At 36.8% G+C, this 14,334-nt stretch overlaps 1 protein-coding gene across 3 annotated transcripts in view; it reads left to right on the top strand.

Moving 5' to 3' along the window:
- The window catches only part of Thoc2 (THO complex 2), a 104,068-nt gene that overhangs the window by 40,353 nt on the left and 49,381 nt on the right, over positions 1-14,334 (top strand). For all 3 annotated transcript variants that reach the window (XM_048336908.1, XM_048336909.1, XM_048336907.1), the window contains exons 9-13: positions 6,466-6,558; positions 8,372-8,527; positions 9,582-9,754; positions 11,353-11,548; positions 14,181-14,222. In XM_048336908.1, coding sequence (XP_048192865.1) covers positions 6,466-6,558; positions 8,372-8,527; positions 9,582-9,754; positions 11,353-11,548; positions 14,181-14,222 — 660 coding nt within the window. The remainder of the gene's footprint in view (positions 1-6,465; positions 6,559-8,371; positions 8,528-9,581; positions 9,755-11,352; positions 11,549-14,180; positions 14,223-14,334) is intronic.

The raw sequence follows: 14,334 nt of genomic DNA on the forward strand, positions 1-14,334 counted from the left end.
GAGGGCTGGCCTAGTGGCAAGAGTGCTTGCCTCCTATACATGAGGCCCTGGGTTCAATTCCCCAGCACCACGTATACAGAAAACGGCCAGAAGTGGCGCTGTGGCTCAAGTGGCAGGGTGCTAGCCTTGAGCAAAAAGAAGCCAGGGACAGTACTCAGGCCCTGAGTCCAAGGCCCAGGACTGGCAAAAAAAAAAAAGGATAAGATCTCATAAACCTTTGATTTCTGGATTTAAAACAAAGTAATAGTAATTGTGTATAATGTTTAGGCTCTATTAAACTCCAAATTTTTGTTATATTGATTACCTCTTATGTGTAAGATAGAACTGTTCACGGTGGTAGAGCTACATACATAATACATACAAATCATTGCCTTCTTGCCTTGATTCACGACCTGCCCTCTACCACTTGAGCACACTTAGATTAATTGGAGATGATAGTCTCTTGGATTTGTCTGCTTGGGCTGGCTCTGACCCTCAATCTAAAGACTCATCATCCTGAATAGCTAGAATTACAGGTATAAGCCACTAGCACCCAGCTTCCTTTTTACATTCTAAAATGAAATATGCCATAGGAAGTGATCACCAACATGGGAAAATGTGCAGTAGGATAAGGAGGATGAGTGTGCTGGACTTATAGATTGCAGTATTAAACAATTAAAACAAAGTATTAAACAATTAAAAACTATGGTTTAAGCAAAGACATGGAGGATGTGGGAATGTATACTGCAGATATCTATTGAACAGACTCAGACAAAAGGAATAGCTAGTACTATGGTCTTAAAATATGATCCTGCTTGATATATTGGAGAATAATACAGAGACCAATATGGCTAGATAAGAAGGATGAGTGGGATGACAGGAGGTTAACTCAGAGATGATGGGGGTTAGATCACATAGGGTTAGAGCAGGGTCTTTAACTTGTTATATGGAGGGTTTCTGGTAGGAGATTGATGTTCTCTTAGTTTTTCATTATGTCTCTCATATAGAAAAGAACAAGTGATATATTTGACTGTAACTTTGTAACCTAGAATTAAGTTTACTAATACATAGTCATGCTGTCGATAATATTTATATTGTGAAGGTTTCTCCTTAATATTGAAGTTGATATTATTTAGAACAGGGATGCTAGGTGCTGGTGGTTTGGGCCTATAACCCGAGTTATTCAGAAGGCTGAGATCTGAGGATCAATGTTCAAAGACAGTCCAGGTAGATCCCAGCAAACAAGCTTGATCTTATCTGATCTCAGAGAAACAAACAAACAAACAAAAAGAAAAGTAAGGAAAATTTCTTGCCATGCCTGCAAAACATTTCATATATGATGGGATAGATATGTGTGCTTCTTCTTGGCTGACCAAAGCTGTTTTTTTTTTTTTTTTGCCAGTCCTGGGCCTTGGACTCAGGGCCTGAGCACTGTCCCTGGCTTCTTCCCGCTCAAGGCTAGCACTCTGCCACTTGAGCCACAGCGCCGCTTCTGGCCGTTTTCTGTATATGTGGTGCTGGGGAATCGAACCTAGGGCCTCGTGTATCCGAGGCAGGCACTCTTGCTGCTAGGCTATATCCCCAGCCCCTCCAAAGCTGTTTTTATTGATAATTTTCTCTGAATTTCAAATCATGTTGCAAATACCCAACAGGTCCTTGGCAGAGAAAACCATTTCTTTCCTTCTTCTGCTTTAAGTAAGGACATTATTTTATATAACCTTGATGTCAATTTCATACCAAACTAAGCTGCTGTCATATAAGAAAACTAGATTTTATAATATTTATAGTATATTTGATAGTATTTATTAGTTCACAACTACTCTGTTCAAATGATGATCCTAGTCGGGCACGGGTGCCTCACACCTTATAATCTAAGCTACTCAGGAGGTTGAGATCTGAGGATCTCTGTTTGAAGCCAGCCTGGACAAGAAAGCCTCACAGTCTTATCCTCAAGTAGCCTCCAAAAGGCTGAAGTGGATCTGGGGCTCAAGTAGTAGAGTATTATATTATTAGCCTTGAGCCCACAGTTTCAGGAACAGTCCCCTGGTCCTGAGTTCAAGATCCTGGACCGACACAGACACACACACACAGACACACACACAGAGGCACACACACACAGACAAACACACGCAAGATGATCCCCAAATGACAGATAGCATAAGATATTTCAGTCTCTTTTAATTCAGAATAGTCATGTGTACTTTTAATGATCTTGACTTGTTGATGAAACCATTCTTTAGAAGATTGTACCTTTTGGATTGTCTAATTTGTGTAATTAAGTACTTGAAAGTTATGATGCATATTTCATATTGTATAATATCTGTATTTAAATGGTTCAGTAAGTCACTGATAATGTGATTCTTCATTATGCAGTGTTCATCAGTAGCAAGGTATCTGTAGATTGATACCTTGACACAATATAAATGTCTGCTATATCATCCACCTTAACTTGAATAATTTAGAATCTATAGATTAATGCTTACTTGAGCTAGTTTTTTTCATTAAGTGTTTTTAGTTGTTGACATATAAATTTTATCATGCTCCCTATTAGTCTATTTCTTTAACAAAGAAGAGTTATCTATTATCAACTAAAGTCACTTGGTTTCCCTGAAATGCAGTGCCTACTAGAAAGTCCAAACAACTGCTTTAATTTTCTTATTTAATTACCAGTTCTCAGAATGAAATGGTTCTTTAGTAGAAACCCTTAATTGTGACTTGAGTAGTGACAGGGACTGGTGGAACAGATGAGGAAGGCAGAAGAATAAGAATGAATGAGAATGCAAGTATGTGAGCACCTGTACATATTTGTGTCCAGTATATGTTGATGATATTATGAATGCATTTTGAAGGTATTCCCGGTGCTTGCTGATGGGTCAAATAGAGACTGAGAAAGTTGAATTAAGGAATGTTTAGAAAATTTTTGGATTGATAAGCTAAAATGTTGGTATTATTAGCAACTGAGATAGGAAGACTTTCAGGTGCAGTAGATTCTTATGTTGGAGGCAGGAATTTAGAACTCAATTGTGTTATGTTATGTTTGAGATATCTGTTAGATATCCAAGTATAAATAACTGATATATGAGTCTGGTAACTAGATCTGAGTAAATAGCTGGATATATGAATTTGATGTTAAGGACAAAGGACTAGACTCTAAATAGAAATGTGCCTTATCAAGAGCATATAAGTACCACTCAGGAGGTGAAACTACCACAGATTTGTAATAGGGAGATAAAAGAACCAAGGACAGATTCCAAACATACTTCAGTATTAACGGCATATGGCAGAAGAAGAGAATCAGGAAGAAAGAGAAGAGCTGGATGTGGTGGCATAGTCCCAGCACTGCTGAGCCAGGAGAATCACGAGTTTGAGGTTCGTGAAGCCTTGTCTCAGGAAACGGGGGGAAAGGTGGAGAAGGCACAATAATACATAAGTAAGACTCAAGTAGAATGTGGCATTTTGGAAGCTAAAAGGAGGAAGAAAAGATCAACTTTGTCAGATGTTTTTTTGTGCCAGTATTAGGGCTTGAACTCAGAGATTTGCATTCACATTCAGCTTTTTTGCTCACAGCTGGGCTTGTACTGTTTGAGCCATGCCTCCAGTCCAGCATTATGTAGGTTAATGGGATATATACCCTCAGATAACTGTCTGGGCTGGCTTCAAACTGAGATCTGATCTTAGTTCTCTTGGTGGCTAGTGTTGTATACATGAGCTGCTTGTGCTCTGCTTCACCTATCATTTAAGTCTGAAACTTGATGAATGCAGTTATGTTAAGAAGAAAAACTATTTTGGTAAAATTTATTATATTTAACAGAATAGAAACAGTTGAATTGGAGACAGGGAGAATCAACAGCTCTGTTGTAGACAAATGAGTTGGTAGATGGGAGGTGAAGTGAACTTGAGGAAGTCCTTTTTGTAATACCTACCAGGAGAGAGAATAGATTTGTCTGCTGATAGGAATGATTGAGCAGAAAGGGGAAAACTGGTGATAGTAGGAGAGAAAGGAGCGAATTGGAAGATAGAAAGAATGGGATTTAGTGCTATAATAGACGGACTGACTCTAGGAGCAGAGACTTCAACTGTAGTAGTTATGAAGGTATCATATGTAGGTACAGTTAAGTTATTGTTAAATGTGATTATGGGAGTTTGTAGAAGCTCAGCAATTAGCTATTTTTTCACAGAAATTCAAATCAAAATTACCTGAGAAAAGAGGGGATGAGGCATTTTAGAGGGTGTTGACTTTAGTGGAAGAGACAACTAGAATATATTTGTACACTTGTGGCTGGAAAGATGATATTGGCATTACGTAAAAGTTGTAGCTTTTGGTAATAGTAAAGTTTAGGATATAGAGCAAATGACTAGGATAGTGTCAAGGAGATGATTTTTTGAAAGAAAAGTGTTCAAGAAACTGAAAGGCCTGTATGTATATGAAGATATCCAGAAGTTAAGAAAGGTATGAGTTGGGTGTACTTGTAACCCCAGCTTCTTGAGAGGTAGTTGGGTTTAGGAGGTGAACAAGATGAGCACCAGCCTATAAAACACGGGAAAACTCTCATTTCACAGAGAGGAAGAATGAGAGAGGGGGAGGAGAGAAAAAAAGAGGAGAAAAAAAGAGAAGAGAGGAAAGGGAGTAGGGTCCAAAGGTGTTTGATAGTGAGTCTAAAATCAATTGCTAGTCAGAAATAAAAGGTAATAACTCAAGGTTCCATAGATGCCAACAAGATATCACTGAAAATGCTTTAGTAGGGAACTTTTGAGCTCTGTTGCCCCACTCCATCCCCTAAGCAAAGAACCATTGGACTGGCAACAAAAAAACAACACCCCATTATCTTTGCAGTAATTAAGTAATTCCTAGATAAACAAAAGCTGAGAGTTGGCTTCTACAAATGAACAAATGAACAAACACATATGATATTTGGCTTTTAACCATTTTTTATTATTATAAAGGCGATGTGCAGAGGGGTTACAGTTACATGAGTCAGGTAAAGAGTACATTTCTTTTTTCTTCTTCTTCTTCTTTTTTTTTTTTTTTTTTTGGTGCCAGTCCTGTGGCTTAGACTTCAGGGCCTGAGCACTGTCCTTGGCTTCCTTTTGCTCAAGGCTAGCACTCTACCACTTGAGCCACAGCGCCACTTCTGGCTTTTTCTATGTATGTGGTGCTGAGGAATGGAACCCAGGGCTTCATGTATATGAGGTGAGCACTCTACCACTAGGCCATATTCCCAGCCCCTTATTGTTACTCTTAAAGCCTCTTGTTTTTGACTGGACTCAGACTGCATTTGTCTGTGTTGCTTTGGAAGCATGATCTACACCATCTCTGCCTCTCATGTAGTGAGGGAGTTTGTTAGACTTGCCCTACTGAGCAAATAAAACCCCAAAACATAGTGAATAAGTATCTAGTTTGTAGAGCTTCCTATTTTTGTTCATAATGTCCATCACAGTTGTGGAATGAGCCTTAAGACAAGGTTTTATGTTCAGTGTTGAGCAAAATAAGAACATAGTACAAGTGTTAATTTTTGTTTGCATTTGACCACTTAGATGTTTCTGAATTTTTTTCTCACTGACCCCAACAGTTTAAAACTTAGCCTGAAAATTGATAGATCCTTGTTTTTCTGTACGGCCCTCATGTCTAGACTAGAATTAGTTTTGGTATTCTGTAGTTTACAATGTCGATCTAACCAGAAGCTGGTAGCTCATACATGTAATCCCAGCTACTCAGAAGGCTGAGATCTGAGGATCACTGTTCAAAGCCAGCCTGGGCCGGAAAGTCCATGAGGCTCTTACTTCTAACAAACTACCAAAAAGTTGGAAGTAGAGAGAGTTGTGGCTCAAGTGGTTAGAGCACTTGCCTTGAGCAACAAACTTAGGGACAGTGCCCAGGCCCCGAGTTCAAGCCCTCAGGACTGCCGCAAAATTTTTTTAAAAAAATAAAATGTCTGTTTAGCTATCTGAATGTGTATAGACACTTATTTAAAAAGGGAAATTAGTGTAGCATGAACTTCAAGAAATAAAGGTATAAGGAAAATGCATAAAGCAAAGTCATGGTTTTGCACCTCCACTTTTATCATTTCATATCTGTCTTCATCTTCATGGAGAATTACTTGAAAAAACAAGTGAAGAAAACACATATAAAAAAACAGAGAGACTAGTATTAATACTATCCTTTACGCCAATATGAATGTACTTTTAAAAGGTGTCTATAACTAAGCCCTCTGTACAATTTAGCCTTTATAACAACAATAAAAAGTGTTTCTTAAAAAGGTGTCCATTTTCAGAATTGGTTTCTTTGTGATAATCAGGATTTTCAATGTGGAAAGGGATGCTGACATAACCATTTTTGTCTTGAATTTAGATGCTAAATACTGGTTTAATTTTGATAAGAACATTTAAGTATATGCTTGAGTTATATGTAATTGTTCTTAATTTTTGGAAGTAAGGATATGATTTTAATTGATACTCTAAGTAGAAATTATTCTTTTGTCTTTCAAGGAACCAAGTGGTGAAACTCCGTCATCTTTATACAGAGTTGCAGCTGTACTTCTACAATTTAATCTTATTGATTTAGATGATCTTTACGTTCATGTAAGTTAACTGGGCTGTGAAGAATATTTGGTTTTCCATCCCAGGGCTTGGAAGAGGAGTAGGGAGCACGATTGATTCTAGTTGCTCAATACTTAGTTTATGAAACCACATTACATGATTACTCTGTTTACTTTGTAAAGTGAGTTAATTATTTGACCAGTTGTAGATTTAAGGTTGAATTAAAAAGTTCACGTTACTTTAATCATCAGCAGGGCATGTCTTATGGGAGAAAATCCAAATTTTTAGCTGTACACTGGTCCTCTGCACTGTCTCTGAGCTTTTCTGCTGAAGGCTACTGTATTTTTTTTTTTTTTGGTGTGGGGTTTGAACTCAAGGCCCTGAACACTGTCGCTGAGCTCTTTTGCTCAAGGCTAGTGCTCTACTACTTTGAGCCACAGTGCCACTTTTCTGCTGATTACTTGGAGACAAGAATCTATGGACTTTCTTTCCCAGATTGGCTTTGAACCATGATCCTTAGATCCCAGCTTCCTGAGTAGCTAGGATAAGAGGCGTGAGCTACCAGCAGCTAGTGTATTATATTTTTTCCCCAGTCCTGGGGTTTGAACTGAGTGTCTAGGCACTGTCCCTGAGATTCTTTTGCTCAAGGCTAGCACTCTACCCTTTGAGCCACAACACCAAAAGAATCAAACCCAGGGCTTCGTGCATGTTACATAAGCACTCTACCACTAAGCTACGTTCTCAGCCCTGATAGAATAGTCTTTACTGATGGTTTAATTAGTTTAATCTTACCTACTGAAATAGATTATGCTTTTCTTTCTTTCTTTTTCTTTTTTTGGTTGGTCATGGGGCTTGTACTCAGGGCCTGGGTGCTCAAGGCCAGTGTTCTACCATTTAGAGCCACAGCTCCACTTCTGGTTTTCTGGTTGTTTATTGGAGATAAGAATCTCACAGACTTTTCTGCCTGGGCTGGCTTTGAACTGTGATTCTCAGATATCAGCCTCTTGAGTAGCTAGGATTACAGGTGTGTGAGCCACCAGTGCCAGGCTAGATTATCCATTTCTACTGGATAGAAACACTTACGTTGTAGCTCACCATTGTTCCTAGCAGAAATTAAGTAATAGTGTATTGATTATAATTTTCCTTTTTGTCAGGATTATTACATGAACTGTTCACAGTAATTGTCACAGACCCAAGGGGGACTATACCTGAGATACTTGAGCCTTCTTTACAATGGAGGGTGGACTATAACACATATTAGTTTCTTCTTTTTTAATAACCTAGAAATTTCATTTTTACCTTAATTCTGATGAAAAGATAAAACGTTACTGATTTTTTTACTTGAGATTTTTTAATTTGATGGGTTCACGTTTATCCATGTATGTAATTCAGTAAATCACCTTCCAAACTTAATCCATGTGCAGTACTTTGATTTGGAATTTGACTGTACTTTCAAGGGGAAATACATGGTTTGGATATCATTTGTGTGTATGTTGAGTATTGAACACAAGGCGTTGCAATTAGGTAGGCAAGTACTCTACCTTTGAGCGACATTTCCAGTGCATTCAATGGAACATGTAAATATTTTCTTGAGTGAATTTATGAAGTCAGTACTAAATATCATTGATATTCAGGACCTTTAATATAAAGAACATATGGAACTTTGCTACCTGATTTTAAAATGTTTTCAAAATCTTAAATAATAATAGCCGAGTGACATTTATTTAGAGGAAAATTATAGTCACAAGTAGGCTAGACTTATTTAAGCAGTATCAGTTGAAAATAGCTTTTGATTTTTGAATAAGAAAGTAGTTTATATTAGCTGCTTTATTAAAATTTAATGAATCCTTTTTAGCTTCTTCCAGCTGATAGTTGCATTATGGATGAACATAAACGAGAAATTGTGGAAGCTAAGCAAATTGTTAGAAAACTTAACATGGTTGTATTGTCTTCTGAAAAAATGGATGAGAGAGAAAAAGAAAAGGAGAAAGATGATGACAAAGTAGAGAAGGTAAATCATTCCTGTAAAATTAGCATTATAATTATGAAATTTAACTTTGGATAGTTAACCACCTTATGGAAACATAGTTGTAAAATTTTGATAAGTTTTAAAACCTGAATTTGGAAATACTCATTTTACAAAAGTGACCTGTTTTTTTTTTTTTTTTAAATTTTATTTTGAGTGCAACCTTTCTTGAAAGAGGTAGCTAAGTTTTTTTTTTTTTTTTTTTTTTTGCCAGTCCTGGGGCTTGGACTCAGGGCCTGAGCCCTGTCCCTGGCTTCTTTTTGCTCAAGGCTAGCACTCTGCCACTTGAGTCACAGCTCCACTTCTGGCCTTTTCTGTTTATGTGATGCTGAGGAATTGAACCCAGAGCTTCATGCATGCAAGGGAAGCACACCACCGCCAAGCCATATTTCCAGCTCCCAGTGGTTTTTGTGTACATTTCACAGTGTGTTATAAGAAAAATTACAATATATTGATTATATTTTTGTTGTGTTCCCTTTTGTAATTTTTCTCAAATCCCAAAGGGATTTGCAAATATTAATAGGTTTGCAAAGATGACTTGATTCTAGTTTCTTTTGATACAATATAACATTAAGCATTAAACAACTGATACATTAAGTAATTTTATTCATAAACTCTACTGCCTTTGTATGCTAAATGAAAACACAGGTCCATTGTTTTTCTTCAGGAGCTATAAAAAGATAAGTACTTTTGTTTCCCAGGAATGACAACTATTCTTTTTTTTTTTTTTTTTTGGCCAGTCCTGGGGCTTGGACTCAGGGCCTGAGCACTGTCCCTGGCTTCTTTTTGCTCAAGGCTAGCGCTCTTGAGTCACAGCGCCACTTCCGGCCTTTTCTGTTTATGTGGTGCTGAGGAATCGAACCCAGGGCTTCAAGCATAGTAGGCAGTTACTCTACCCCTAAGTCACATTCCTAGCCCCCATGACAACTATTCTTGATGTATATAGTATTGTTCAGCTCAGTCTTTGAAGAGAAAAAGTATTTATTGTTCTTGATGTCTGTATCCTAATTATTTTTGTTTTTACCTTGCTCATTTTTAGCCACCTGACAACCAAAAACTTGGTCTATTGGAAGCCTTGTTAATGATTGGTGATTGGCAGCATGCACAGAACATTATGGATCAGTTGCCTCCATACTATGCAGCTTCACATAAACAAATAGCCCTCGCTATTTGCAAGCTCATTCACATAACTGTTGAGCCTCTCTATAGAAGGTATGTTAGTGTGTGCAGCATTAATGATTGAGTTAGGAGTGGTTTAGGATCACTAAAAAAATGTATTTACCCTTTCTTTCCAAACCAAGCACTTTTAGCACATTTTTCTCAAAAGGTAACTGTTTATAGGGGTATATTAATCTTATGTATATTAATTACTGACTTATGTCCAGTTTTTAAAAATGTGCTGCAGTGTAGTTTGAAACTGTACATTTGATGAAGATGCATTCTACTCATAAACTGACCTGTTGAATTGAAATCCCCTTGGACAACTACTTAAAGATAATAAAAAAATTAAAACAAAGCTATAGTTCTGAGAACTCGATACTTCAAGGTATAGTTACTTGAATTCAATCTCATTTATTATGTGGTGTCTCATTTGTAATTAATTTCTGAGGCACCAGTTTAGTAAACCCAAGTGTACATTTATTATGTTTAACCTATGGGGTGTAAGGTTAATATGATAATAAACATTGGTTGAGGGAGTGTGACAGAGCAGGTAAATCTGACCAAGGTACATTGTATTCATATACGGGCATGTCAAAAATAAGCACCCTGATAATGTATGCTGATAGCTGTGAATGAAATTGAGAAAACAAAATAAAATTAAAATTGGAAAAAAAGAAGCAACTATAGGTTTGATTTGTAGGTTGTATTTTCTACATTGAGAGTTAAAAATTCTATTCTTCTGTTTTTTATTTTTCCTCTTCTTTTGAAAGGTAGAGAATTTTACCTAATGGAATATTCATTCCTCTGTCCTAGGTTGAGTGACTGGTTGAGGACATTGCTACTATGCATACCTTCTAACCTGACATACACGCTGTTGTTAAAGTAATTTTCAGTATAGCCTCTCTCATGATCTATTCCTGCTGTGTCAAGTAGTCATCTAGCCTTCAGCCTATTTGCAGTATACTTAGGAGTAGTATTGGCAGCAGTTCTGTCTTCAGTTTCGCAGATCATAGCCTGCCTTGTGACTTGTGCATAGCGACTGGCAGCTGCCTTCAGTGCCACTTGGGCTGTAGACTGCGAAGGCTTCTTTTCAGAGAATGATGCCTGTGATTTCATAGCCTGTCACCTGCTCAGCAGGTGAGAACTCTGGCCATGTGGTACTTTTTAGTATGACACCTTTGATTGTTCAGCTTACCTTTCCTACCACCACATCCCACATACTCAGTATAGGTAGGGAACCCAGATAGAGAAATAAATGTTTTTTTATTCACTTAAAATCAGTGTTGTTGCAGCCATATTCTTATGTCTCATCTTCTAATATACCTGAGGTCCATCCCTTATTCCCCATTCTCAGATCTAAATTCTTGAAATGAGCTATATGATATAATTAAATGTTTAAGCTTGCATTTCCCTGGTTTCCTTTTCTTTATTAATTTGAAACGTCCTTTGAGCTCTGATTTTATTCTATATTAAATATTTTTTTCCTAGTTGGGAATTGGAGTTATTTGGCATAGTAATATAAGGAATGATTAAAATACAGAGGCAAATGTGAACAAGAAAATAATTCATTTACTGATTAATATGATTGTTTAACTTAAATGATACAGCATATGTGTATATATGTTTATGAATTTGAATTCTTTTTATAGAGTTGGTGTTCCTAAAGGTGCTAAAGGTTCACCTGTTGATGCTTTGCAAAATAAGAGAGCGCCAAAACAAGCAGAGAGCTATGAAGATTTGAGGAGAGATGTATTCAATATGTTCTGTTACCTTGGTCCTCACCTTTCTCATGATCCCATTTTGTTTGCAAAAGTGGTGCGCATAGGCAAGTCATTTATGAAGGAGGTTAGTAATACTTTTCTTCCTGGAGAAAGCTAAATTTTGTGATGAAAAGACTCCGAGTATTTGTTATTTTTGGTCACTTGTGGAGCTTGAACTCTGGGCCTGGGTGCTATCCCTGAGCTGTTCAGCTCAAGGCTAGCACTCTACTACTTGAGCCACAATGCCACTTCTGGTTTTCTGGTGGTGAATTGGAGATGAAGAGTCATAGACTTTCCTGCCTGGCCTGGCTTTGAACCGCGATCCTCAGATCTCAGCCTCCTGAGCAGCTAGGATTCAGATGTGACCCACCAGTTCTGGCTTCAGAGTATATTTGTATTTAGTAGTATTTTTAGGAACAAGAAGAAGGTCCAAATTAACAAAAGTTATGTTGACTAAGGTTTGTGCAAAGTTCATTTTGTGGTGTGTGTGTGTGTGTGTGTGTGTGTGTGTGTGTGTGTGTGTATGTGTATACACTTTTATTTGTGTGCCCCTCTTATTTTTTTCTGTTTCTCATGATTCTTTTTTTTGGGGCGGGGGGGGTCCTTGTTGCTCTAGTCAACCTTTGGTAGGAAAGTTTCTTACTTCCCTTCTAAATGCCTTTGTCTTCTTTCTCATATTTAATTTTCAAATATTCCTGCTTTAGAATCTTAGAGATCAACAAAAGGATAGTATAAGCTCATAAGGCCAGCTTAGAAACTTAAGATTTTATTTCAATGGGAAGATGTGTTTGTATATGTAGTTTTATTAGTTTCATTGTATCATAGTATTCTAAGAAAGGGGTATTTTAAGTGCCTTAATCTTATAATAAACTATAAAAGCCTAGTTTTTTAATTCTTAATTTCTCTCTCCTTATGTATATTCTGATGTATGGCACCAGAATTACAAGTTCGTAATGACCAGACAAAAGGCAACAATTCTTTTTTTTTTTTTTAAATTCAATTTTTATTTTAGGAGAAGTATTTTATCAGAAATATTTTTTTTTCTCAAATTTTTATTATCAAACTGACGTACAGAGAGGTTACAGTATCATAGGTTGGGCATTGGATATATTTCTTGTAAGGCAACAATTCTTTAGCTGTGTTTCTGTCAGTGTATTTTCTTTTTTTAATATTTATTTATTTATTTTGGCCAGTCCTGGGGCTTGGACTCAGGGCCTGAGCACTGTCCCTGGCTTCCTTTTTGCTCAAGGCTAGCACTCTACCACTTGAGCCAGCACCTCTTCTGGCCGTTTTCTAGATATGTGGTGCTGGAGAATCAAACCCAGGGCTTCATGTATTGGAGGCGAGCTCTCTTGCCACTAGGCCATATTCCCAGCCCCGTCAGTGTACTTTTCTGTATTGATAGAATGTATAGTGACTTAGTTTTTTCTCTGAAAGGAAACTTTCCCTCCCTCCCTCCCTCCCTCCTTCCCCTTCCCTCCCTGCTTTCCCCGTCCTCTTTCCTCTCTCTTCCATCCTTGTTGTGGGAGGAACTCAAGGCCTGGGCACTGGTAGCACTGTACCATTTTGAGCCATACTTCCACTTCTGATTTTTAGGTGCTTATTGGAGATATGAGTCTCACAGCCTAGGATGGCTTTGAACTATAATCCTCAGATCCCAGCCTCATTAGTTGTGAGGATTACAGGCATGAGCAACCAGCACCTGGCTCCATGCCTTTTTTCAATTAGAAAAAATATATGCATTTTTTCATAAATGTAATATGAAAGTTCCTAAATTAATATTAGGTGAAAATGTAGCAAACGAGTTAGCCTTCCCTGTTGTGGTACTATGCATTAAAATACTGAAGCCTGAAAGCACATACCTACAGAAAATATCCTATATGATTATATATCAAGAAAATAAGATGCTTATTAGCTTCATATTAACTTTTTCCTTCTTTCACTTGATATTGAAATATATCTTTACCACAAATCTTGGTCTTAGGTGCCAGCGCTTTAGTTATTCTTTGGATTCTGCATATTATTGTGTGTATGTGCCTGTATTTGCATAAAACCTGTTGTATGTATGTAACCATTTATTATCACTGTTTTGTTTCAAATGAATAGACATTGCCAAGCATATCACTTTAAGGACCCATCTGCAAATCACTGGTATTACACAAATCGATTTTTTTCCCCCAGTCAGACCCATTTAAGCAATTGTTTTGTCTTTGTCAGCAATGCTATTCATATGTTATATTTATCTTTCAGGAATTATTTTGGTAGTGAGTTAAAACATTTAAACATTGCACAATTTTTTGGTCTGGTCATTACTGATTCTGTAAAGGAAATCTGGCTGAAAAAAATGCAAATACATTTATAATGAAATGTATATATAATATATAAAATATATAATGCAGTTCTGTAATATTTAAAAAAACTTAGATCAGATTTAGGATGGCTTGATTTAAATGATGTTGAAATGAGAAATAAATTGGCCTATAAAATTGGTACTTACGGTTCATGGATATGAAGAATGATTTAGAGTTTTTAGAATTATTCATGGAATTAAAAAATTTTAATTGTTAGTAGGCTGTATTTAAAAACTGTATGTATATTTCAAGTAAAATAATAAAAAGTTAATTTAATAATTAAAAATAATTTTTTTTCAAATCAAGACACTACATTGGTAGCATAAGTTCAAACTTTGTACACTCAATTGATTTTTAAAATTTCAGTTTCAGTCTGAAGGAACCAAGCAAGAAGATAAAGACAAAACGGTAAGAGACTGGTAAAAATCTTATAATGTGCCAAATATTTGTCTAGAAGTGCAATGTACTCTGAATGTTAGTATGAGCAAGATTTAATCATTTGTGTAAATAGTGAATTTGT

Source organism: Perognathus longimembris, chromosome 28 (genome assembly GCF_023159225.1).
Source record: "Perognathus longimembris pacificus isolate PPM17 chromosome 28, ASM2315922v1, whole genome shotgun sequence".
In the NCBI taxonomy this organism is placed as follows: domain Eukaryota; kingdom Metazoa; phylum Chordata; class Mammalia; order Rodentia; family Heteromyidae; genus Perognathus; species Perognathus longimembris.